General features: G+C 43.7%; 1 protein-coding gene across 11 annotated transcripts in view; it reads left to right on the forward strand.

Moving 5' to 3' along the window:
- Positions 1–440: 440 nt before the first annotated feature.
- FGGY (FGGY carbohydrate kinase domain containing) overlaps positions 441–27,687 on the forward strand; it is a 427,457-nt gene continuing 400,210 nt past the window's right edge. For 4 of the 11 annotated variants that reach the window (XM_040470410.1, XM_040470415.1, XM_040470416.1 and 1 more), the window contains exons 1-2: positions 441–549; positions 23,532–23,746. In XM_040470410.1, the coding sequence (XP_040326344.1) occupies positions 23,546–23,746 (201 nt within the window). In that variant the 5' untranslated portion in view covers positions 441–549; positions 23,532–23,545. Of the gene's footprint in view, positions 550–15,792; positions 15,920–17,930; positions 18,012–20,149; positions 20,230–23,531; positions 23,747–27,687 lie in introns of those variants that run through there. The other 7 variants (XM_040470413.1, XM_040470412.1, XM_040470414.1 and 4 more) reach the window with 7 other exon arrangements.

Here is a 27,687-nt window from a genome sequence, read left to right on the forward strand (position 1 = left end):
GTAACTTCTGCACAGGCAGGGCCTATCTGCTTTGAGGATTTAAAGACTGACACCTTCAGAGGGTTGGCCAGAGGATTACACGGATAAATTCCTGCAAAGTATCAGAAAGAGGACCTGGCACAAAGCAAGCATTCAGTAATTATTATTAATATATTATTATTATTAATGATATCCTCCTACAACGGTCAGTAAATTGCATTCAGTAAATGGTTGAGAAGCGGTTATAGGATGCGGACCTTCCACACCCAAGCGTCAGAGGCTGCGAAGAGTTGGCGCAGGGGACCTCCTTGCCTTTTTAAAAAGTCCATAAGGCCCGCGGAGCCGGGGCGAGGCTTCGGAGGCGGGGGCGGGCACGCGCGGGCCAATCCTCGGCCCGGTTCAAAGGGCCAATCAGGGGGGGTTTTACAGGGGCCGCGTCCGGCGGGGGCGGGGCCGGGGGCGGGGCGCGGCCGCAGCCACTCTCTGGGACCGCTCTGCACGCGCGCGGTGCCGTTCCGCACGGCAGCCTGCAGAGCCCCGCTAGCTAAAATCTAATTTCAGATTGGACAAGTAAGTGACCCTCCTCCCAGTCCCACGTGTGCAGCAGGGGCTTTTGCAGGCGCGCAGGCTCGTAGCGCCCACGTTCTCCAACCCGAGAGCTCACCCGGCCCAAGCCTCCCCCACCTTTCCCGCAGTCGCCGCCCCTTCCTTTTGGTCTTCCTTCTGCCGCTGAAGTCTCAAGCTAGCAGGGCCTCCGCCCCCCCGGGATGCTGTTGAGTTCCCTGTGCCCTCTCCTGGGTGAGGCGGCTGGCCCGTCGAGAGAAGGGTCGGCCTTTACTGCATCCCCAAGGCTGTCTATGAGATGTCGGGAACCCGGGGTCCTCTGCCATCTCCGACCAATTAACTGTGTTCACGCTCTCTATATTTTAGTCACTCCCTCCCTCCCCCGGACCCCTATTTTAGGATATTTTTTCCTGAACAGTTTTGAGTGTTTAATACAAATCTGGCTGCCTAAGACATTTTAAAGGCCAGTGCTGCTTGTAACTTCAAACGCTTTCAGCAGCTTGTGATAACGTCTAAGGTGCATTTTAGTTGTGATGGTATAATGCTGTTTGGTTACAGTTAGCCTGGTAGGAAAGGCCTAATGTTATCCTTGCTTTTTAATTCATTTCCCTTCTTTTAAGGATTGGCAAGATGTAAAATGGTGAATTTCCCTAATCATTGGCTATTTTCCACGAAAGCACTTCTTAGGTCTTAATAGCGTCCCTAAATTAAAGGGTCAGTCACTACCAAAACATGGAACAGCATTAGGTTAATTTTTAAAAATAGGAGATCTGGAGGGAGGAAGTGATTACACTTTTGAATTGTAAATCAGTGAGAAAGAAGGCAGGTCTTCTCTTGGTTTGTGGCTATTATACAGATGGTAGAGTTTTGCTTTGTTTTGTTTTTGCTTGCTTTTCTTTTTTTATGATCCACCAAATGTATATCCTGATTTTTTTACTTTTTATGGTTCCCAGCTGGGTCTTGCAGCCTTTCGACTGCCTCCTGGTCTTCTGGGAGTCTCCTGTTAATGAGGCCCTCTGCCTGGCTCTTGACCTGATGATCACTGGCCTGGCTGTTGGAGGGATCAGCTGAGGAGGACGTGTGAGTGGGAGGCCCAGAGGATTGTTGACTAAGGATGATAAGGGAAAGACCAGAGAGGGTGAGAAGGGCCTTGTGATTGATTTTGAGGGGAAGCGAGCTTGGGAGCCTCCCTTGCTGGATTTGGAAATCAAAACATGCGTATTGGGAGAAGGGAATAATCCTGAGGGTGGAGATCTGTATCTTTCTGGATGAAAGTAAGAAGTTTACTGGGAGGAGACTGGGCCTTCTTCCAGGCTGTGTTAATTTTTGCTGTGGACCTTGTCTTTTCCTGGAATCTGGTTCCCTTTCCCTAACCTTTCACTTAGTTCAAATCACAGTCAATTACCAGCTGGTTTTGAAAACAGTTTAGAGGTAATGAATCTTGCCCAGCCGGAATAGGGACTACCCCCCCCCCCCCCCGCCCCGTCCCCCACCTCCCTCCAGGGGATTTGAAATAATTATTTCACCAGAATGTACTACAGAGATCACTTAACCTCACCTGCCCATCTCTTTATACAGAGAAATACAAAATCAACCCAGGTGGTGGTCTAAGGGTCATCCAAACCAGTTCTTCCATTCATTCATTTGTTCACTAATGGTGTGGAATGTATTCTGGGCCTGGTACTGTGGTAGGCCCTGGGTAGGTAAAAATGAACAAGGTTTGCTCTCTGCTTCCAACTTGCACTCAGTCTGCTTATTGTATCTAGTCTAATGAGGGAGATTATATGATTCTGAGATTAGTGTTGCGGCAGGGTATGAGGAAGATGCTGGTAATTGACTGTGATTTGAACTAAGTGGAGAGAAGGGCAAATGGCCTAATGTGGGGTTTCGTGGAAGACTTCCCAGAGGAGATCATCCTTGAGCTGAGTGACAGAGCCTCAGTATGAGTGGGCTGGAGAGAGACAAAAGGGAAGGGGATTATTTGTCTTGGGAACAGCGTGTGCAAAACTATATAAACCTGGCACATTGTTGACTCGTATGGCTGGATAGGAAAGGGTGAGGTGGGAAGTCACCAGAAAGGAGGCTGCGGAAGGTGAAAAGGTCAGCTCTGGGAGGATCAGGTGAGTCATATTAAGGGAGTTTGACACCTATCTCCAGAGCAATCAGGAGCGGTTGAAGTGATACAGATTGGTGTTTTAGAAAGTTAATTCTGGCCTCAGGGTGGAGAGAGGCTTTTATACTACAGGTGAGAGATGGGATAGGGTGATAGTTCTGGACTGGAGAGAGAGAGAGAATACAGTTGACCCTCAAACGATACAGGTTTGAACGCAGATGCACTTATACGCGGAATTTTTACAGTACTGGAAATGTATTTTCTCTCAAGATTTTCTTAACATTTCCTTTAGCTAAATTCATTGTGAGAATACAGTAGATAAGAATACAGTATATAACACACAAAATATGTATTAATTGGTTGTTTATATTTTTGGTAAGGTTTCTCATCAACGCTAGGCTATTAGAAAGTTAAGTTTTTGGGGAGTCAAAAGTTGTGAACAGATTTTTATGTCGCGGCAGGTCAGTGCCCCTAACCCCTGCATTGTACAAAGGTTGGCTGTGGAATGGTTAGGAATTAACAGCGATTGGATGTAGGGAATGGGAAAGGAGGGAGCAGTTACAGTGCCGTCAGGGAAAAGGCTTTCCCAACTGGGGTATTTTTCAACAGCTTTATTGAGGTATGCTTGACATAGAATAAACCGTATATATTTAAAATATCTAATAGATGTTTTGACGTGTGTCTGGGTCTGTGAAAACCATCATCACAAGTAAGATAAAGAACATCTCTCACATCCATAAAGATAAAGAACATCTCTAACATCCATAAAGATTACTTGTGCTCCTGTGTAATCCCTTCCTTCCTGGTTCTCCCAACCCCCCCCCCCCCCCCAGCAACCAGTGATCTGCTTTCTGTCAGTATAGATTATTTAATATTATTTTAGGATTTTATTTGTGGGGTCATACAATACGTATCTCTTTTGCGTGGTGGCTTTTACTTAGCTTGATCATGTTGAGATTCATCCATGTTGAGCATGCACACATACTTCATTTGGTGCATTGCACGAATATACTGTACTTTATCTATTTACCTGTTGGTGGGTATTTGGATTATGGGCTGCTTTTTGGCTACTACAAATAAAGCCACTAGGACTATTCATATCCATGCCTTTGAATAGGCCTATTCTTCGATTTCCCTTGGTTAAATACCTAGAAGGAGGATGGCTAGTTCACATGGTAGGTGTGTGTTTAACTTTTTAAAAAGCTGTATTTCAGAGCGATTGTGCCTTTTTGCATTCCCTTCAGTGGTGCATGAAACTTCCGGTTGCTCCAGCACTTGGTGTGGTCACTCGTTTTAATTTTAACCATTCTGATAACATGGAGTCCTCTTCCAGGGAGTTTTAACATTTCCCTAATGAATAATAATTTCAAGCTTCTTATCATGTGCTTACTTGCCCATATATGTATCATATATCTTCTTGGGTGAAGTGTTTGTGAAATCTTGTGTTCACTTGTAAAAAATGAGCCGTTTATTTTCTTACTGAGTTTTGAGAGCTTTTATATACTCATTGCAAGTTCTTTATGTCACTTGTGTGTACAAATATTTTCTCCCATTTTGTGGCTTGTTTTTTCATATATTTTTAAGCTTATTTATGAGAGACAGAGAGAGAGAGAGAGAGAGAATGCAAGGGGGAGTGGCAGAGAGAGAATGGGAGAAAGAGAATCCCAAGCAGAACCCCACTGACATGGGGCTTGAACTCATGAACTGTGAGATCATGACCTGAGCCAAAATCAAGAGTTAGATGTTTAACTGACTGAGCCACCCAGCCACCTCTTCTCTCTTCATTTTCTTAACCGTGTCTTTTCATAAGCAGAGTTCCCAATTTTGATGAAGTCTAATTTGTGAATTTATAACTTTGATGATGACTCTTTTATCAATTTATTATTTTATGGGTCATTGTTTTAGTAATTTTATGTAAGAAGTCAGGCCTAGCCAGAACTCTCATTTTCTCCTATTTTTTTTTTTTTTAATGTTTATTCTTGAGAGACAGAGACAGAGACAGAGCATGAATGGGAGAGGGTCTTGGAGAGAGAGGGAGACACAGAATCCGAAGCACCCTCCAGACTCCAAGCTGTCAGCACAGAGCCTGATGTGGGCTCAAACTCACGAACCATGAGATCATGAACTGAGCTGGAGTGGGCCACTCAGCCGTCTGAGCCACCCAGGTGCCCCTCTCCTATTTTTTTAAAGAAGCTTCATTGTTTTGGTTTTACGTTAAATCCACAGTCTATTTTCAATTAATCTATAGCATCAGATATGAAACAAAGTTAATTTTTTCATGTATGTCATTAATTGTTCTACTACCATTTGCTGAAAAGCCTATCCTTTCTCCATTGACTTGCCTTTGCTCCTTTGGTTAAAATCAATTGACTGTGTATATGTGGAGGCCCATTTCTGGTTGTTTTGTTTTGTTCCGTTGTTCTCTTTGGCTGTTTTAATGCCCAATACTGCATAGTTTTGATGACTATAGTTTCATAATAATATGATAGGAAAAGATAGGATTCAGTAGGCAGAGAGGGAAAGATGATCTGAGGTCCCTGGGTGGGGAACAACACATATTTTGGAACAATTCTGGGAGTGGCTGACTACAATAAACCCCCTCCGGCATAACGTTCCTCTGAAGAATGTAACAGACACCACCTACTCCCCCACCAGTTTCCCTCAGGAATTTGACAAAAGACCTAACTGAAAATAAGGAGTAGACCATAAAACATATGACCCAGAAGGAATGATATGGCCATAGCCCTTATACAATGGAATCGAGCCAATCAGGAATGGACAACCCAGCACCTAGTGTTATCCAGCCAATAAAGGTAGGACCTGAGAAGGAACAAGGAGGAAGGGAAGGGTGGGTGTGTGACCAGAACCTTATTAAACAAGGACCCCTGTTCTATAGTCCACAGGTATTCACCTTTGAATGCCCCCTCTCTCTAAAGACAGCTTTCCTACCTCTTGCTTTCTAATCTTAGACTCTAATAAACTTTGCCTGCCTCTCATTCCGTGTCCACCTGTTCATTCTTCGAAGTGGCCAGACAACGGATCCGGGTATTGAGGTAAAAAATCTTGCAACAATAAGTATTGAAGCCAGGTAGTATAGGTGGATTTTGAAGTACATCTTCAAAAGTTGCTTTGGTTTTTCTAGGTGCATTACATTTCCGTATTGATTTTACAGTCATTTTGTCAGTTTCACAAAAAAGACCTATTTAGATTTAAGTTAGAACGACATTAAATCTCTACATTAATTTGGGAGCAAATTGACATCTTAACAATTGAGTGTTCTAACCCATGGTTGGTATATCTGTTTATTTAGGTCTTCCTTAATTTTTCTCAGTGTTTTGTACCTTTCAGTAGGTATGTCTTGCACATCTTTGTCAGGTTATCTGTAGGTATCCTATTTTTTTGATGCTATTGAAATGAAATTATCTTTTAAATTTTATCTTCCAGTTTGTTGCTGCTTGTGTATTGGTCACGTATCCTGCAATCTTGCTAAACTCCTTTTCAGTTCTAATAGCTTTTTTGTGGATGCCATCAGATACTCTATGTAGGTGATCATGTTATCTGTGAATAAGGACAGTTTTACTTTCTTCCTTTCAATGTGGCTGCCTTTTATTTCTTTTTCTTGCTATAGTGCTCTGGTTAGAATCTCTACTCTGTGTTGCATGGAAGTGACATCTTCTTTCTGATCTTTCTTAGGGAGAAACCTTCATTTTTTCATCATTAACTATGATGTATGATATTAGTTGAATAGTTTTTATAGTAGGTTTTTATCAGGTTTGGGAAGTTTCAGTCTGTTCCTATTTTGCTGAGACATGTTTAAATTTTTTTTTTTTTTTTTTTTTTTTAAATAAAAAATAAATTTTTTTTTTTTTTTTTTGTTGGGGTGTTGTTTTTTTTTTTAACTATAAAGTTTTTTTTTTTTTTTTTAAAAAATTTTATTTTTTTATATACATTTCACAAAATTTTTTTTTTTTTTTTTTTTTTTTAATGTTAGACCTTGTACTCCTGAGATAAATCCCACTTGGTCAGGACCTATTATCCTTTTTATAGTTAGTTGGATGCTAAAATTTTAAGAATTTCTCCATTTATGTTAATGATAAATATTGATACAGTTTTCTTTCCTTGTGTTGTCTTTTAAGTTTTGTTATCAAGATAATTCTGGTCTCAAAAATGAGTTGGAAAGGATTTCCTCCAATTCAGTTTTTTGGAAGAGTTTGTATAGAATACTATTTCTTCCTTAAATGTTTGGTAGAATTCACCGATGAAGATGTCTAGAGTTCTTTTTGTTTTTGGTTTTCTGTCAAGAAGAGGAAGAACTCAACTGATTTAATAATACAGGACTATTCAGATCATCTGCTTCTTTTTCAGTGAGGTTTGGTAGTTCCTATATTTTAAGGAATTTGTACATATCTTCTTAGTTGCTCATAATATTCCCTCATTATTTTGATATCTGTAGAATCTGTTGTGATTTCATCTCCCTCATTCCTGATACATAAGATCCTAATACTGGCATCTTTTCTCTTTATTTTCCTGGTTATTCTGTTCAGAAATGTATTAATTTGATTGGTCTTTTAAAAAAAAACAGCTTTTGGTTTTATTTATTTTCTGTAGTCTTTTTTTTTAACTTCTTGATTTTTCCTCTGAAATTGTTTGTTTGTTCTGCTAACTTTGGGTTCCTTTTACTCTTCTCTAATTTCTTAAGATGGAAATTGAGTTATTTATTTGAGGCAACTTTTCTATTACATGCTTATGACACTATAGATTTATTGCATCAAGTGCATCCTACCACTTCTGCTATATTTTTATTTTCATTCAGTTAAAATACTTTATATTTTTTAAATGTCTTCTTTGATCCATGTGTTAGGAGTGTTATTCAGTTTCCAAATATTTGAGGACTTTCCACTTATCTTTTAATTATTGATTTATAATTTAATTCCATTGTGGTCATAGAAGGTACTTTGTAGGATTTGAATTCTTTTGGGGCGCCTGGGTGGCGCAGTCGGTTAAACGTCCGACTTCAGCCAGGTCACGTTCTCGCGGTCCGTGAGTTCGAGCCCCGCGTCAGGCTCTGGGCTGATGGCTCAGAGCCTGGAGCCTGTTTCCGATTCTGTGTCTCCCTCTCTCTCTGCCCCTCCCCCGTTCATGCTCTGTCTCTCTCTGTCCCAAAAATAAATAAACGTTGAAAAAAAAAATTTATGAATTCTTTTAACTTCTTGAGACTATTTTTTGGCCCAGAATATGGTCTGTCTTGGTAAATGTTTGATGTGAACTTAAAGTATGTGTGTTCTGCCCCTTTTTGGATAGAGTGCTTTTTACTTATCAATATATCAGCTTTGCTGACTACTGTATATTACATCCTTGCTGATTTTGTGTCAACTTACTCCATCATTGAGAGAATTACCGAGAGAATGGTGTTAGAATCTCTGAGGATAATTATGGATATATGCATTTCTCTTTGCATCTCTATCACATTTTGCTTTATGTATTCGGATGCACTGTTATTAGGTGTGTTAATATTTAGGATTGTTAGGTTATCTTGGTGAATCATCCCCATTATTATTTCTTAGTTTCTGGGAATATTCTTGACTCTGAAATATACTTAGTTATTAGACCTGTAGTGTTTTGCTTTAAAATCTACTTAGCGTGATAATGATTTAGCTTTCTTTTGAATGCTCTTTTGTTGCATATCTTTTTCTTCTTTTTACTTTTAACCTGTGTGTTTCTTATATTTAAAATGGGTTTCTTATAGGCAGCATATAGTTGGACTGGATAACGAAGTGAGGCCTGCTAATTTCTGCCTTTTAATTGGAGTATTTAGACTATATTTAATATAAGTATTCATATGGTTTCTTTTAAATTTTTAAATGCACCCATCTAGCTTTTTCTTTTCATTTCTATTTGTTCCATCTGTTCATTGTTCTTTTTCTCTTTTTCTGCCTTCTTTTGGGTTGTTTTTTTATAATTTCATTTTTTCTCTCCTTTATTGGCTTACTAGGCATAGCTTTTTCTTTTGGTATTATTTTAATGGTTGCTTTAGGGTTTACAGAATACATCTTTAATTTATCAGAGTCAACTTTCAAGTGGGATTATACCACTTAACATATAATATAGGAACCCTATAACAGTATGTTTATAATTCTTGCCTCCTAGCCTTTGTGCTACTGTTATTTTATATTGTACATTTTATATCTACATAGGTTTAAACCCCATGATGTATGGTTATTCTTTTAGTTTTAGGGAGTCAGTTATCTTTTTAAGACATTCAAGTAATTTTTTTTAAAGTTTATTTATTTATTTTGAGAGAGAGAGAATGAGTGAGTGAGGGGGCAGAGAAAGAGGGAGTGAGAGAATCCCAAGCAGTCTGTGCTGGCAGCTGGGAGCCTGACGTGGGGCTTGAACTCACTAGCTGTGATATCATGACCTGAGCCCAAATCAAGAGTTAGATGCTTAACTGACTGAGCCACTCAGGTGCCCCAGACATTCGAGTAATTTTTAAAAAGCCTTTATATGTACCCACATAGTTCCCCGTGTGCTCTACATTCTGTTTTGTTTTATAGATGCAGATTTCCATGTGCTATCATTTTTTGCCTTGCTTCTTATGGTGCAGTCCTGCTGGTAATGAATTTTTTCATCATTGTTTGAGTTAGTCTTTATTAATGCTTCCGTTTTGAATTTTTTTTCCACAGGGTACAGAATTTCATTTTTTTAATTTTTTTATTTTTTTCAATATATGAAATTTATTGTCAAATTGGTTTCCATAAAACACCCAGTGCTCATTCCAAAAGAGGGTACAGAATTTTAGATAGAAAGTCTTTTTTTTTTTTTTCAATACTTCAAAAATCTTACTCTGCTGTCTCCTAGCTTGCATTATTATTTCTGATGAGAAAGCTGTTGTCCTTTCTATTTTTCTTTATTTCTTTCTTTTGTAATGTCGTCTTCTTTAATAATCCTTATTTATTTATTTATTTATTTATTTTAAGGGAGAGTGTGTGAAAGGGAGAAGGGCAGAGAGAGGGAGACAGAGGATCCAAAGTGGTCTCTGGGCTATAGCGGAAAGCCCAATGCTGGGCTTGAACCTACGAACCATGAGATCATGACCTGACCCAAAGTTGGATGCTTAAACTGACTGAGCCAGCCAGGTGCCCCCGTATTTTTTCTTTTTTTTTTTTTTTTTTTTGGGCGATTGTCACCTCCCCTCCCCCCAAGCTGCTTTTAAGATTTTCTATATCATTGGTTTTGGACAATTTGAATCTGATGTTGTCTTGGTTCAGTTTTCTTCATATTTCTTTTATTTGGGGTTCATTGGTATTCTTGAATACCAACTGTGAGTTTGTAGTTTTCATCAAATTTGAAATGTTTGTGACCATTGGCTCTTCAAATATTGTTCCTGACCCCTTCTCTGTGCTCTGCCTCAGGGATTCCCATTTCACATGTGTTGTACCACTTGTAGTTTTTCCACAGCTCACCGATACTCTATTTTTAAAGAATCTTTTCTCTCTGTTAGTGGTTAGTGTCTTATTGTTGTGTCTTGAAGGTCGCTTGTCTTTTCTTCAGTATTGTCCAATTCTATACAGTAAGTTTTTCATCTCAGATATCCTGGTTGTCATTTTTAGCATTTCAGCCTAAAGTTGCTTCATCTTCCATTTCTGAACTTTCAAGTTCAATCTCTCGCCTAGCTTTCTGACATACGAGATACAGGAATCATAGCTATTTTAATATCTGTGTCTACTAATTCTGTCCAGTGTGTCAGTGTGAGGTCACTGCCCATTGATTTTTCTCATTTTGGATAGTATTTTCCTGTATCTTTGCATGCCTGGTAAATTTTGATTGAACACCAGGCATTGTGTATTTTACCTTGTTTTGTGCTAGATAGTTTTGTATTTTTATAAATACACTTGGAACTTTGTTCTGGGGTATGAGTGAGGTATTTGCAAACCATTGGATTCTTTTGAGTCTTGCCCTAAGCTTTGTTAGGTGGGACCAGGGTTAATTCTTCTTCACTGCTGAGGTGAAACCCTTCTACTCTACTTAGTACCCTGTGAGTTACGTTTTTCCACTCTGGCTGGTGTCAGTGGGCACTATTCATGGCCCCGTGTGAAGTACACCAATTCTGGGAGATTCTGGGAGATTCTGGCGCAAATGGTTTCCTCACATGCATGTGGTGTTTGGTACTCTCCTGAATACTTGAGGAGCACCCTTTGTAGTTCTCTGGAATTCTCCCTCTGTGTAGCTCTCTCTTTTCTTGTACTCTGCCCTAAGAAGTATAGCTTCCTGTTGTCCACAGACTCCTAGCTCTGTTTCCTCAATGCTGGCAGACTGCAGGGCTTGGCCTGGATTTCCTCTTCCTGTACCATGGTCCCACACATTAAGCTTCAGCAATTTCAGGACATTTCATTTTCCCTCCCCTTTCTGGGCTCACTGTACTTTCTTGCCTTAATGTTCAGGGTCCTGAGAACCCTCATTTCCTATATATGTATATTTTTAAAGTAGTTTTTGATGGGAGGGTAAATATGGTTCCTGTTAATTCATCTTGGCTAGCAGTGGAGGTCTTCAACTGGAATTTCTGAAGAAAATTTAAAGAAGGGACTATTTGAGGGTATGGGGAAGAGGTTTTGAAGTATCCAGGCACCAGTCATAATGGGACCACTTTTACTCCGTGATGTCTGAAAGGGCACAGTGCAGGAAGTAGATCAAAAGGAAATAGAAGACACCCTCCAATTAGGATAATTTTTTAGTAAAGGAACTATTTAGAGAGATGAGGGCAGCCTGGATCCATGGGGCTGAGAAAGTAGAATTGTTCTGTCCTATGTAAAGGGGTTAGGAGAGGAATGTTACCAGAACCCAAAAGGAGAAACTGTGCAGAAATCTGCCTTGAGAGGCTTTGTTACCTTTGTTCAAGAGATGCAGGTTGTTCGGTCCAAGGGAGCCTGGACGTTACTCTCCTTCCTTCTTGACGCCTTTTGCTACTGCTCTCCATTGTCCAAACCCAAGTAGAAGACAGAGGGTTGGGCGCCTGGAGATCCAGACTGTAACCCTGGGACAGAGGGTAGGCAGAAAAGGATTGAGTGTATGGTGGGGGGGGGGGGGGTGGCAGGCAGGCTGAGAATAATGTGCACAGGAGTCATAACCTATAGATGCCTGGCAAACAGTCAGCATGGTTGGTGGTGCTGCTCACTGAGAGACAGGAGAGAAGGAATAGTATGTCTGGGAGAAGTAGGTTTGATGTGTGAGAGGGAAACGATGAGATTTCCTTCCCAAACTAGGAATACTTTTTCCAGGAGACTCCTCTATAACATCCTCCCTCCACCCCCCTGCCCCGCCCCCGCCCCCTTTGCCTTCATCATCTTAAATTATTGAGGAGGCTCTTACCAACATGGAGGGAAGCAGACTTCATACAGCAGGTACCTATACAGTGATACACGGTGATGTATTTGTGGGGTGGCTTTAGGGAGAGTAGGGCGATGAGGTAGAAATCATTCAGGCTCAGTGTATTACCAGTCCCTTGGGCATCTGGAGTCGGGCCTCCGTTACAGCAAAGTCGGTTGCAGACCAGGCTGACAGCCGAGGAGCTTGTGTTCTGCTAAACCAGCCACAGGATGGAGAGATTAAGAAGGGACTCAGTTACTGGTGGGTTGTGGGGGACGAAGAATGAGAGGAAGACTGTGTAAAGTCAAGAGTGATTTCAACAGACAAGTCTCAGTGTATGTCGTTCACGGAATTCTGGGATGGTAGAACTACTGGCCAACTTTGAGGTTAGAATGAGGCTACTGTTAGGACGTTTAAAAGTATTCGGTGACCTGGTGGAAGGGGCATAGGACCGAAGTCCTTCTCTGATTTTTACTGGTTCTGCGATGGTGGCCAAGTGACCTTACTGCACAGAACCTTAGTTCCCCCATTTCTAAGTATGGATCCCTCCAGGGTTGGGAAAATTAGCAGGGTCACGTCATACTGTGCACAGACACTGTGCTTGGCAAAGAGTCAGCCCTCATGAGATCCAAGGTGAGGATTGGCTCAAACTATAAGTATGTTTGGGAAACATTTGGGTTCATGTGAAGATACATCTTGATAAAACAGTAGGAAGAGGAGGGTAGTTGACAAAGGCTCCCTCAGAGCCCTCCTTTGGAGATAGTTTGGGAACATATTCAAGCTCCCTTTCCCTTTTCTCCTGAACAGGTTATTCTGCTCTTAGTGTCATTGGATATTGGGCCACATGGGCCCCTGATTTGTCCCAGTATATGTTGCATCACTGGGTCTCCAGGCAGGTTTCCATGTGCTGGTAGTACAGCTTACCTGCTCTCCATACAACATCACATGGAAACGTGAGTGTCTGAAGACCATTCTCATTAAACGTATCAAGTGCGCCTTATCCCTTTTATTTTAGAAAAAGCCATGGCATGGAGGAGCGCTTATAGGAACTGAAAACCTATAGTTTTGGAGGAAAGAAGACCAGTAGGAAGTCACTAGAATCATCATAAAGCATTTGAAAGGGATAGCTCCCCTGAAAGGAATTAGGTGGTTTGGATGATCCCACGGGACAAAAATGAGGTGTGGAGGATGGGAGCCATACAGAGCAAAGCTCCACTCACTATCAGGAAGATCTCTCTTGTTACTACAGTATTAGCTGCTCATTGTGAACGTTCCGACAGCAGAGTGGGGAAGTTCAAAATGTCCTCCACGTTTCCACCACCTTTCTTTTCCCTAGGTGTCACTGCAGGAAGCGGGAGTTGGTGTGTGCTTCCTGAATCTCATGTGTTAGGTCTTAGTACAGTACGTTGACCCTCAACCTGTCGCATCTGTCAAGATCACCTGGAGGGCTTTTACAGTGCTGGCTGTGGAGTTGCACTCCCAGGGTTTCTGAAGCAGTAGATGTGGGCTGGAGGCTGAGAATTTGCATTTCGAGTGTTCCCTGGTGATGCTGATGCTGTTCTTCTGGAGACCACAGTTTTAGAACCGCTGATGCTTTAAAAAAAAAAAAAAATTTAACATTTATTCATTTTTTGAGAGACAGACAGAGAGTGAGTGGGGGGAGGGGCAGAGCGAGAGGGAGACACAGAATCTGAAGCAGGCTCCAGGCCCCGAGCTGTCAGCACGGAGCCCGACGCGGGGCTCGAACTCACAGACTGCGAGATCATGACCTGAGCCGAAGTCGGACGCCCATCTGACTGAGCCACCCAGGCGCCCCACTGATGCTCTGTGTTTAAGAAAAACAAAAAACAAAAAACAACAACAAAAAAACTAGTACAATATAGTCTCTAAGAACTTGCTCTTTTATTTAATAACATACCATTAACATTTTTCTTTAGCCCCTTTCTCATTGGTATTAATAGCTCCTTATGTGGAAGTTGCAGTAAGTCCCCTATTAGTAAACATTTAATTTGTTTCCAGGGGTTTTGTGAGTGTGCTTTTGCCTTAACGAAAACATGTTGTAGTGTATATTTTTAATGTATATCTTTTAGATGAGCGAATCCATCAATTCTTAGAAGTTAAACTGTAGGGGAGGGGTGCCTGGGTGGCTCAGTCGGTTAAGCGTCTGACTTCGGCTCAGGTCATGATCTCACGGTTCATGGGTTCAAAACCCCCTGCATAGGGCTCAGTGCTGACAGCTCAGAGCCTGGAGCCTGCCTCTGATTCTTTGTTTCCCTCTCTCTCTGCCCCTCCCCTGCTCGTGCTCTGTCTTTCTTGCTCTCTCAAAAATGAATAAACATTCAAAAACATAACAACAACAAAAAAAAACAAACCCTGTAGGGTAGAAGGGGAGATTTCAAAAATGGATAGATAGTGCCAGATTGTTCTAGAGAAGGTTGAACCCCTTACTCTCCCACTAAAAGTGTATGAAACTACCTGTTTCCCCACACTCCTGCAGAAACAGGGTAATATCAAAGTTTTCTATTTTTGCCAACTTGTTACATGAGAATTTATGTTGTTTTGTTTTGCATTTCCTCCATTATTTTATTTGTGAGGCTGAGTGTTCATGTGTGTTCATTGTATTTCTTTTTCTGTGAACTGCAAGTTTGTATTCTTTGCATCATAGGAGGAGGGAACAGAATGAACACAGGTGCCAAACATTCATTTAAGGGATGGCTAGTAGCTCCTAGGGTTGTTGTATAGGGGGTTGAGATTGGGGAGAGGGGTAGGGAGGTAGGGAGGTGAGGTTAGAGAGGCAGGTGGGCACTAGAGCTTTGAGGTCCTTGGGGGCCAAATAAAGAGCTTGGGCTTTTTGGGGGCAGAAGCAGCATTGGTTCAGTCAGTAGTTTGAGTTTGTCCCATAGCTCTTGGTAATTTTGACAGGGCATGCTTGCGAAATGGCACCATCCAGCTCCCCAAGTGTAAAATGTGACCTTCAAATAACTCGTTCTTTATGCCTTTCACCTTGGACCTAAAATCCACTTGGTCATGCTTCATAAATAGGTAAACACAAGAAGAGGCCAAAGACCCCGGCTTCTGGCTGAGCATGGTCTCTGGAGGAAGGAGTTTTGGAAGATTGTGTTGGGGGAAGGGATTTTGTTGCTCTAGCTAATACTGCCCTGAGCCTTTCCTGAATTTACTGACATCTGACAGCAGTCACTGAGGTTGGGGGTTCTTCTGTTGTTCTAATTTGAGTGACTTTTCTTGGAAAAGCCTTGGATTTCAGCCAATATGCTAATGATAAGAGCCTTGCTTTGAAGGTCTGGTTAGTTCTGTAGAAAATCAGTTCATAGTTAATTATGTCAGCAAATCAACAGCCTCTTGGAGAAGAAAGTGACAGAGGGAGAGAAACTACATATATACTTAAATTATTCAGAACTCAGAGGTCAGGAATTCACGTTCCAAAAAGAAGAGTCCATGTAATAATAAATCACTGAGTTTGTGTACAGTTTTCCCCGTTACGGGCTTAGCTTGGTAATTGGCATATTGAGGTTACACTATAATAACTTTGCATTTATAATCAGTGTGCCAGCCGTCACCCTCTTTCTGCCCGTTTTGCCATTTTTCTGCTTCCAGGTTCCTGGCATGGGAGTGTGAGACTGTTGGGCTCGCGCTCTGAGTTTTAGTGAACTCCGTGTAAACTGTATTTTTGGAAGATAGACCGACTCAGATGAGAAAACCCCTTGTCCAAGTAGTTTCTCCATCTTCTCTGGGCCCCCCCCCCCCCCATACAGGTGCCTGGTCAAGGAGGGAGATTGTCCTGAGGGAGAAGCCAGGGGCCTCACACGGAACACAGGCTTGCTGATCGTGCTTCTGGAACTCTCCAAGGGCAGAGTGCCTAGAGGCTTTTTATTTTAAAAGGTATTTGACTCTAGTATACATTAAAAATCTTCCCTCTCCCCCACAACCCGGTACTTGCCCCGTTCCTAGGTTACCCTACACTGTGTTGCCAATAGGCAGGTACTAGGAAGTAGCTAGTAGAACAAACAGTCCATTAGTGTCTCACGTTTATTAGTGTAGCATGTAGGGTGACATATAGTGTTTCTGACTCAGAGCAGAGAGAAACCGTTTCTAACGTTTGAGTGTCCCAGAAGATTTCACAGGAAAAACAGACCTGGAAAGGCATTCTGAGTTTGCCCAGGATAAAGGCGCCTTGTTTAGCACGGAAAGCCACGTTGTAGCAGGGACAGCAGCAGGAGCCCTGCTCTGGCTTGGACAAACTTGAATTTGAATACAGCCTCCTTCGTCTCCTGGTTTTGTGGCCATCCACTGGAGACCGATCCTCACAGAATTTCAGCATCCTCGTCTGTAAATGGGAGACACAGCACATACTTGGATGGGTGTTCTAAATGAGGTGTCCCCTCTCCCTTTCTGTGTGGAGAGAATAGCTTGGTGGGGTGTCATAAAAGGCTTCTAAGGAGTTGCTTTATCGGATCCCAGGGATTGAAAAGAAGAGAGAGTCAGCAGGGTTTTACAGAAGAGGATGTGGGAGATCCAGAGTTTCATCTGCTGTTAAGGCGGTGTTTGTTGTTGGAGTTTGAGGATGTCTTCTCATGAGTCAGATTTTCCGTCCATGATTTCTTTAGGACCTGTTCTGTGCATTTGTCCTCGACATGGTTGGATTTTGTATTTGTGTCAGCTGCTGTGTCCTGCCTGTGTGGCTTGTGGAGGGCGGTGGTTTTGGTCATCATCCAGGACTGGCTCAGTTTTGATCCTGTGGCTGCCACATTGTGAGGCAGGCATGGGGGTTTGGTGAGTTCTGACTTTTTTTCTGCCTTTGGGAGTCCAACTTTGAGTTGAAAGAACAGCCAGCCTTTCTCCTGTCTGATTTAATACTTTACACCTCCTTGGATACCTGGGGATTGTACTTAAACATGGGCTTAGTTCAGAACATGAAGGCCCTCCGTATCCTGACAAATCCTGACTTTCTGATCTCGTGGTTGGAGCAGTGATGCAAACAGCAAGCTGGTACTTCGTCTTCCAACCATCATCTCTGCATTCTGTGGAGAAAGGTGGTGTTGGGATAGGACGCTTGGTCCCCAGCGTGTGGCGAGGGTTCCGGCAGCAGCAGCAAGCTGTTTTATTGCCTGGGTGTGTTAGGTTTTGCTGGAAGCACAAACACCGGGAATAACTTGAGTCGTCACCATTTGATTTTCAGAAGTCAGATTCTTAGGTTAGATTGTCAGCTCTAAAGCCAGAGATCCTGTCTCTTTCAGCTGAAGAGTCCTAGTGTCCTGGCACAGAGAAAGTATTTAGTATTTGCTTCGTTTACTGGGATTTGACCTGTTAGAGTGAGAACACCTGGGCAGGGGCGGGGTATATTGCAGGTGTCCAGAGGTGATCCGGTGTTGGCAGGGACATAATAATAGTCCTCACGATTGGAGCTCCTTACGGAGTGTGTGCCACACATCAGGTGCTGTGCTAGTCGCTTCAGTTCTATAATCTCAGTTAATCTCGTGAACATACTAGGAGATTGGAGCCATAGGAGACAGTTTTTCACCTTAAGAGGAAAACTGGCCACGAGCAACCTGTACTGTTTTCTCCCGGGGGTTTTGTTGGTGAAACCACTAGGCATCCAGTTGTTATGAATTGCCAACTGTTATTATTGCCAAATGAGCCCTTTACTTCCCATCCGAAGCCTTCTTGCCATCTTACAGCATGCGAGACTCGTTTGAAGTGCTGTTCAGTTCTTTCTGTTAGAGGGCCGAAGTGGACAGGCATCCTCATGGCTTATCTCTTTCTTTCCAAACTTACCAAGCGCCTGCTTGCAATTTGACTAACCAAATAAATAAATTGTGTGGAACTCATGTGCCTGAGCTCACAGCAGAGTCCAGAGATCAAAGTTGAAAGAGGATATTGAGTTCCTTCTCAGATCCCTGGGACACTGTTTCTGTGGACACTGTCACCTAATTGATCCTGGTGGAGTGGCCTTTTTGAAGAAATAGGACTGAAGGTAAGCTCCTTCACTCTGGAGGATTGTAGTCGTAGGAAACAATATTCTTGCTATTAGGTTGTATTGGGGAAAAGGAGGAGGAAAGATACAAGACAACCCCCATATGAGGGGTTTTGAGCACAATATTTGTAGCCTTGACACCCTTCTTAGAATTACTGAAATAGTTTTGCAAAGAACTGCCTCCCATGTTCATGTCCCTCTTCCTTTTTCACCCTGCATTTGAACAACTTGCACATTTGTTGAAGAATCAGCCGTGAAGCCTGTGGTTTCCTGTGGCATATTTCTAATAATATTTATAGAAGCTATTTTTTAATGAGCCATCTAAATATTTATCATAGGAACGGTCTTTTGATCATGAATCGGGGATAAAAATGAGTCCCGTGCATCCTGGGGGCTTGGACAGGAGGCTCTTTCTGCCCTGTGGAGGATCTTGCAGACTGAGAAGTTAGGTGGCCCAGGACTTGTGTCCAGCGCAACCTGAATTTCTCTCTTTTTCTTTCTCGTGGCCCCCACAGTCCATGTCCTCATTCTGCCTGCCTGTCACCCTCCCGGTAGCCCTAATAGTAATCAGAGTTTTTAGAGCATTCGTCTTTGCCTAAAAGAATGAGATGGTACCAAAGTTCTGACCCCCAGCATTCATAAAGTGGGCTTTGCAGCCATTCCAGCACAGCCTCCGGTCCCAGCTCCTCAGGTTCTATGCTATGTGACGTGAAAACAGACTAATTGCTGAGAATCTCAGTCTCCTTAACTGGAACATGGGCTCACACTGTCCGCCTCATGGGGTTGTTACAAGGATTGGATGGAATCACAAAATCGTGAGGGTGATTTGCAGAGCAGAGCTTAATCATTGCTACTTGTTGCTACATTTGTTGTTGATACCGTGATTGAAGAAGTTAACAAAGAATTTTTTCGGTCATTAGAGGTTGTTGTGGAAAGATCCCCACACTTGCTGTAGAGGCCGAGGTTCATATCTACAGCTCATGTGACTTGGACGAATTTCCCCGTCCCACTGAAGTACAAAATGGTGATGGGTTTACCGACTCGGTTGAGTTTCATTTGGAAGAGATTAAGGCATGTATGCAAGTGCCAGACACACAGGCGGATCCTAATCCTTTTTTTTTTTTTTTCTTAACTAATTAGAAAATGGAATGTTTTCAATTTTGCAGGTATTTTATTTTTTCAGGCAAAGGTGCACGGGATACAGTTTGGAGTACAGGACACAGCAGAGAGTACCTGTGACCCGGGAACAAAGGGCACAGAGCGGCAAGACAAGGGATCTGAGTTGCAGGGAATTCTCTGGCAGAGTTTTTAAAACTCTCAGGGTCGAGTTTCAGGGAAGCCGTCCAAGGGCTTGAACTTAACTTGCTTCCCTGCTTTCAGGGTCCAGGTGTGGAAACAATCACAAAGAGATCACTTAAAACTATAGTAATGGGAAACATGGTGAACCTGAAATATTTAATTAGGCTCTATTCCTTAGAAAAACATGAACTGGGAGGCGTGTGTGAACAGTGCCAGGAGGTATGGTGCCCTTGTCCCCGTGGGTTTGACTCTTTCTGACTAGTGCTTTGGTAATGTGGTCTAGAAACGGGCGGTTTGCCAGAGAGAGGCAGCCTGACATTGGGGAAGGGGCCATCTCTGAAGGGGGGCACCTTGAGTTCTGAATCAGCCAATCTTAGACAAAGTAGGCAGGGTCCTTGGCAAATAGGCATTTAGTAGATGGAGGAGAGTCAGGCAGTATAGCACCCCGAGAATGGTTAGAGACTTTGGAGCCACAGGGAAGGGGTTTGCTGTCAACTCTATTACTTACTAGTGACATGATCTACTGCAGCACGTTACTTGACCTGTCTAGGACTCAGTTTTCTCATCAGTAAAATGGGGATGATACTAGGAATTAACCTTGAAGGACTGATGTCAGGATTCAACGTGGTATGGTAATGTAAGCAAGCTGTTGAACAGAGCACTGGGGACACAGTAGACGTAGCACCTTTTATTATTCCCTAATGATAGGCTTTAAAGGTATCCACTGAGTCACAAAGACTCAGGTTCTTGCTGTGTGCCAGGCTCTGGGTTGGTACTGGGGGTAGCTGTGATCTGGGCAACATTGGAGTTAATAATTTAATAGTAAAGCTCCACCCTTCTTAAGAAGAAGTAGGAGCTCTCCTGAAGGGTAGATTCTTGCCTCTTTAGTGAGGACATGGGTCCAAAAACCAGAACTGAGGTAGGTACGCCCTAGGTGTTTGCAGAGTGGAAATCTGCCTCTGGATTTTGCTGGAAGTAAGTTGGACTTGTGGGTGGTTGGTGATAAGATGTTGCACTCCCTGCAGGGGAAGACGGAGACAAAAGTGAGGAACCCAGGCTTGAAGAGCTGGGCTAGCAGGAATGGCGAGAAGCTGGGAGATGGCTGGCTAGTAAGGGTGAGCCAGAATGGTTGTATAGACTCTTGATTTCCTATTTATTTCCTTGTTTCTCTCTGAAATGTTTCGAATAGCCTTGGGGAATTCTAGCCAAGGGCAGAGGGCTCTTCGCAAGCCAGGATCAGTGTTAGGAGCACCCCTGGGCCTTTACGCTGGGGACAGTGAGAAGCTAAAAGGGAATTCTGAGTAAAGAGGTTGTGGTGTGGTCAGTAGCAGGGAGATGGAGGAACTGGCTTGGTCAGTCTTCCTCCTATTTGCATAGGAAGAAACTTGAGGTAGCTCTGAGCCAATGCAGGGCCCTGTCTTGTCCTCCGCTCATAGCAGGGTGCCTGTGCCTGGCGCATTCTGCATTTCTTTGAATATCAGTCATGGATTACAAGATGCATTATTGTTTCATGCATCACCAAGAAAGAAAATGCTACCACTTGATTGTAAGATGCCACTGATTATAGGATTCACTGATTTTAGAAAAGCAAAATGAAAAAAATGAGTGTCTAGAATTAATAAAATGTGGTTGTAGGCATTCAGTAAATGTTAATTGGATGAATGAAGCATACAGAGATTAGAATCAAGACAAAACACTCGTGCGTATAGGTACGAAATTAGGAATTCAAACCATTAAAGCATGAGGTTTCATCCATGATTTCTATCGATTTCACTGATCTAGCTGCTCATTCAGGAAACATTTATTGAAAACTGATTATATACTAGGAACTAGGGATACAGAAATCAATAAGTTCCTTTTTTTTAGGTTCAGGCCAGTAAGGGAGACAGACCTGGAACCGAAAACAAATCCTATTTCACAATGGTTAGGTTGTAAAAGAAAGCAGGGACATGGTACTCTGGTGGCAGCGAGGGACAGGGAAAGGCAAGGATATCTTTCCTGAAGGGGAGATGGTTGAGCTGGAAGCTTGCAGTGTGAGTCTGTGGCCACCAGGCTCACAAGAGAGGAAGGTGTGAGGAAGGGAAGGGCAAGTAGGAAGCCCTCAGTGGGGCAGCCCTGAGGCAGGGTCAGCCCTTGAGAACCTGCGAGGAGTCTCAGAATGTCTGGGGTTGGTGTAAGACCTGGTGGGATTGTGTTATACATGCCTGACAGCAAACGGGGAAGCTCGTGGTGGGCCTGGGATGCCATGCAGGACACCATGCTGTATTTCAACCATCCTGGGTCCTGAGAAAGGGCCCCGCAGAGGGGTGGCTGCAGGGAGAGGTGTGGAGGGGGCGCTGGGCTGATCTTTGCTTCAAATGGAGCAGCTGCACTTTGACTTGTTTCACTTAAATTTTGTGTGAGTCATGGCTTGAAGAACACTGAGGAATGCGTAGCTTGATGTCTGGTGCTGTAGATCCTGTGTAGCTCCCAAAGCATGTAAGCCAGGAAGTCAGGCTGAGAAAGCGTGGAGGCTGGAGCCTGGGAGCTGTTCTCCGAAGCCCTGCTGAAGGTAGCACGTGTGCTGGCTGTGGCTCCCCAGCACCGCCTCCCCGTTTTCCCTTCCACCTGCCAGGGAGCCTGCTAGCCCAAGGGGGCAAACACCATTGGGAGATCACTGTGATTAAGTCAGAAGTGGTCACTTTTCATGAAGCTGTTTTTTTTTATTTTTTTTTTCAACGTTTTTATTTATTTTTGGGACAGAGAGAGACAGAGCATGAACAGGGGAGGGGCAGAGAGAGAGGGAGACACAGAATCGGAAACAGGCTCCAGGCTCCGAGCCATCCGCCCAGAGCCTGACGCGGGGCTCGAACTCCCGGACCGCGAGATCGTGACCTGGCTGAAGTCGGACGCTTAACCGACTGCGCCACCCAGGGGCCCCGCATGAAGCTGTTTTTGAATGGGATAAATATCCAGGAAGCAGTAACTGAACATCTGCGGGCTGGCTGCGTTTTAGCATCCCCAAGTGTGGCTTTGCCAGGGAAGCATTACCTTTTTGAAATGGATGGGCTCAGGCCACTTTCTCGGTTGAAATGAGATTCCCGGGTGCAAAGACTGCCCCGGGATCACCTGGGGAGTTGTAGCCTGTTCACCAGCGCTGTTGTCTTGGGGGCTTGTTCTTGCTCTTGGAAAGGCTGATCTGGGAAATGAAAGTCGCTGGGAGATTTCTGTGTCATGTGGGCTAATCTGACCAGAGGGACCTAGAGTGGTGATGACGGCCAAGGAATTCCTGAGTGTTCTCTGGTCGGATTTCCTTGTAACTCACAAGGGGTCTGCAAAGAAAACAGACGGTCTCACAAATTCCTGATCCTGTGCCCCGAGAGGCTCCTTCCCAATTCTCAGTCTCTTCATGACTCGGCTGCAGTGTATTTGCCTCTTCTCCAAAGTGACCCTGCAGGCTGTTAAGAGGGAACGAGGGGAAGGGCATGCATGGGACTTGGCGGTACCAGATGGGAAGTTGTGGGTCTGGGCTGCCTGTGAATGATGTTGCTGCCTCTCTTCATGTCTCAGAGACCTGTTTCCCCATCAGTACAACGTGTGTCATTTACTCTTCTTAAGTGTGTGGACCTGCCTTTAAGAGAAAAGTGACGTATCTCTTGGAGTCTCCTCTGATGATCTATAAATTCGGATGACTTAAATAGACTGCTTCTGGGGTTGCAGTGAGGAATACGGGAGGGGTGCATGGACTTTTCCCAGTGCTTGGCATGTCACAGGTGCTCAGTAGATAATTTTTTGAATGAATGGTTGACAGGGTAGATGAGGTTCCTTTTTTGTACTGTGGCCACTGTCCTCACTTTGATTCAATTTTAATGAGAATAAATACATATCTATTAGCTCTAGATTCTCTGGATTCCATACCCCCTATTTACATGTAAAGCACTTCTTACTCACTGGGTATCATGCCTCTGCTTAAAGAATTGTGAGATTGTAGCTGCTTCACATCTGACTTCCTTCCAAGAATGGAAACTCCATGTCTAAGGCCTTGCCTATCTCGTTGACCCACCACCCAGCTCAATGTGTCCATTAGCATTCTGTGACCACTCTGCATTTTTTTTTGGTGAACGAGGAAGCAAATGACCACCAGTCAGCTCCACTCCTTTTATTTCCACTTTCAAGATGTTTTATGCCCAATTTTGTAGACCTACTTGGTCTTAGTGTGGTTTTTGTCCTTGATCTCTGCAGGTGGAGGGACCACAATGCCCGGGGGAGGTCAGGAACCAGGGAGCTACTACGTGGGTGTGGACGTTGGAACGGGCAGTGTGCGTGCGGCTCTGGTGGACCAGAGGGGAGTCCTTTTGGCTTTCGCAGACCAGCCAATTAACCAATGGGAGCCTCAGTTCAACCACCATGAGCAGTCCTCGGAGGACATCTGGGCCGCATGTGGTGTTGTCACAAAGGTATGGCCACAGCTGTGGCGTTCTACCCTTGCAGATGCTCCCCTGCCCTCACCTGCTGAGCATGTCTCTTGTACACCTGGTGTCAGGGACAGTGTTGGGGTGCTTTTGATACAGGTGTTACCTTACGGGAGCTCATAGGCTAGTGACAGAGATCAATAGACAGCTAGACTATGACTCAAGTAGGTGCTGGGGGCTAAGTGGCTATGGCTGGAGCTGAGGAAAGGGGATCTCGGGCACAGGTAGATGGGACAGATGTGGAGCCTGCGACCAGATCTGGTCGCATGTGACCGAATGTGGAGGAAGTCACGATAATCATAGCTGACACCTGCTGTGCCTTCAGGTGTGCCCAGTGCTGTGTAAACCGTGGTAGCATGCATCGTGTATGTGAATCCTCACAATGACCTTATGAAGGTAGTACTATTACGACCCCTGTATTATTGAGAAGGAAATAGGCACAGAAAGGTTAGGTGACTTACCCAATGGTGAATGGTTGACAGGGTAGATGAGGGGACTGGGTTCATGGTGGGACTGGAACCGTAAGCAGGCTGACTCCAGAGCTGCACCCTTAGTCACTGGACTGTCCTGCCTTCCAAGTGGACAGGTTGGGGAACCTCATTTTGTTCAGTGGCAACAACATGTGCAAAGGCTCAGTGGCATGCACATGTGTGTTTTGAGGAAGCAAAACTTTGAGTTGTGCCAGGCAGATGTTGATGTTGAGTGGCCTTGGATTGCAGTCAGCCTGCTGATGATCAGGAGCTACAGAGATATTTTTGTCTGTTTTTTTTTTGTTTGTTTGTTTGTTTTGTTTTGTTTTGTTTTTTTAGAGGGAAAAATAAAGTCCTGGTTTCTCTCTTCTCTCTGTTCCTAGTTTTGTTCCTTAAATATTCATGAAGGGTTTGGTAATTTGCAGATGGACAATTCACCATTCTGTCCGTATTGATCAGTCTGTTTAAACTTTAATGAGCTCTGGGCTGCTGTTAGTGCCCCCAGAGAAGACGGCAGAGAGAGGAGGTGGGGGTGGGCAGCGCTGGAGCATTCTGTAGGAATAAAAGTGGGGGCATGTCTCTTCTGCCTGTTTAATTTTCCTCTTCCCTCCTCACTCTTGGCCCCCGCCTTAGTGAGAATCTTCTACTCTTTGCCCTTGGGTCTCCTTTGTTCTTCTAACATATAGCCTTTCTTGCCATTAAGGAAATTGTCAAGAAGAAAATATAATCCCCTGATGAAAAGCTACTTTAAAAAAAGGTCTGGTCTAAGTACAGCTTGGTTTAATGGTAGATTTTTAATCATCTCCCGGTGCTGGCCAGCTCATCAGCTGTTTGAGCACTGTGAGCCCCCATGAGTGCCCTGGGCATTGGTCCTTAGTGAGGCTATTGCACTGAGGCTATTGGGATAAAGCTCTTGGGTCTCAGGCTGTCCCCTCACCTGGAGTATGGCTGTGTGACTGTGTGCCAGAAGCCATGGGATAAGCATGACACATTTACTTGCAGCTCATGGCTGGTATGAGGTTTAGAGAGGGAAGCATTTGTATATTCAGGAGTTAGCACACCATAGGGCACAGATTCTGGAGCCAGACGTCTGGATTGACATCCTGTTTCCGACATTCATTAGCTTGTCTTCTTGCACAGGTTACTTCATGTTTCTTGCCTGAGTTTCCTTATCTGTAAGATGGGAAAGATGATTGTACCTTATCTGCAGCGGGTTGTTGTGAAGGATCAAATGAGTTAATGCATATACAGTGCCTGGACAGTGCCTGGAAATGAGGAAGCACTGTGTTTTCCTGTGGTGGTGGTGATGGTAACAGTAATGGAAATGGGTAGATGGTGCAGGACAATGAAGTAAGATAAAACGCTGAAACATCAGAGTCAATTAGGGAGGTACCTTTTGGGACTGTCTGCTCACTCCCTGTCTTTAGGGTTCTTTGTATGTAAGATTTTGACAAGCGCTGGTATAGGGCAAAAGGTGATGTAAAATACATCCTGTCTTGTGTCTTCTTTTTCAAGGACTTCAGGGAGTTAAGAGCTTGAGAGCAGTTGTTCTCAAGCTGGGTCGTTCACACTGCCTGAGATGGTTTGCCTCTTAGTCAAGTTAATAAGGACAATAACAACAACAACAATAAGATGATGATGATGTTGATGCAACTACCATTTCTCGGGCACTAATTATGTTCCAGGTGCCATGTTGAAGACTTCACATCCATTTATGCGCATGACAGCCTCTTGACGTAGTTTTTATTCTGTTTCAGAGCTGGAAGGAATGAGCTTTGAAGGGTTAGGTAGCCAGCCCAAGGTCACATGGGGTCCACCAAGGGGTGGACTGCAGCTGCCCCCTCATGCTCTGCTCTTTGCCCCTGTCCCCAGCCTCATTCCACTCCCCATGCTCCCTGCTTGGAAATCATATTAAACTACCTGAAGTGTTTTGAATTTGCCACTATGTGGGGAACCTTGACCTTACCCTGATTGTTATCTTAACCATACTGAATTATAAGTGGCTTTACCTGGCTGTCTGCTTATGTGAAAAATGTGTGTCCCTTGCAGGGGTCATGTCTTGTTGATCTAAATTTCCCTAGACTTCCTTGCCTGTGATATGCCCAATTCATATCTGTGGAGTACATGAATGAATTAAACACCTCTGTTCTTTTCTTTTCTTTTTTTTTTTTTTTTAATGTTTATTTTTGAGAGAGGGTGCGAGTGGGGGAGGGGCAGAGAGAGAAGGAGACAGAGATCCACAGTGGGCTCTGTGCTGTCAGCGCAAAGCCTGACGTGGGGCTCAAACCCACAAACCTTGAGATCATGACCTGAGCCAAAGTCGGACACTCATCTGACTGAGCCACCCAGGTGCCCCTCTGTTATTTTTACTATCTGACATGTTCTTCTCTTCTTTACCTGCCCAACTCCACAGGTATTTATAAGGTAATCTTAAGCATTATTTCCTCCTGGGAGCCTTCCTGGATGACCTCTGACAGCCCCTGCTCTCCCTTGCCAACCTCAGAGGAAAGAGAGGGTGAGAAACCCCTCTGTGCTGCCCTAGAACCCACTGTCTTCACCTGTCCTTGCCACATAGCATTTTATCTGGTCCTTAACAGGTTTCATTGTACTTGATGATGTGTTTGGTCGCTTTAATACCATCACCCCTGTATTTCCAGCATCTAATATGTTGCCTGGCACAACTTTGTTGCTCAATCAATGGATGTTGGATTAATGTTACTTAGAGCTACGAAGAAGTAAACTCTGGCATCCTTTATCTTGCTTAAATGTTGCAGTGACTGTGTGAGGTAGACTGCCATTCTTTGTTTTTGACACATGAGGATATTGAGGCTCTGAAACTAACAGGTATTAGAGACAGGATGAGACCCCTAAGGAGGGGACTCCAAACCCTAGTCTCGGTTCTCCTACTCCCGCTGCTCCTAAAACTGGTGGGTCTTTACTGGGTCGGTACTCACATATCTAAAAAGTGCTATGGAAACACACAAGTCCTAGAGGTATAGACTGTCCCTGATTTTAAGGGCTTAGATCTCTTTTTGGAGCCACAATCTTAATCCTCCCAAGGAGGTGAGAACATATCAAGCTTGTGTATGACTAGTACCAGCTTCCATTAGGAAGAAGGAAAAAGAAGCTGCAGGCATCAGTCAGCCAACAGGCATTTGTTGAGTGTTATTTAGTATGGACACTTTGTTTGAGCACGTGCTATGCGCTATGATTTTTGCTGAACTGGAGTGTGTCTAGAAGAGGGCTATAACGAATTCCCTGCCCCTAAGGATGAAATGGTTCAGTTGCATGGAAAAACCCAGCACCTAGGAAGCCAACAAAGTATTGTTTTGTTCTAAGTTGCACTAGTTATATGAGTAATGGTTGGAGGGAGAAGGAGCAGAAGAGGGAGTAGCCCATGTGGGATTGAGCAATAATGTTAACCTTTTACATTTGTAGAACCTGCGATGTTTACAA

Source organism: Herpailurus yagouaroundi, unplaced genomic scaffold, assembly GCF_014898765.1.
Source record: "Herpailurus yagouaroundi ecotype Mexico unplaced genomic scaffold, PumYag 77, whole genome shotgun sequence".
Classification (NCBI taxonomy): Eukaryota; Metazoa; Chordata; class Mammalia; order Carnivora; family Felidae; genus Herpailurus; species Herpailurus yagouaroundi.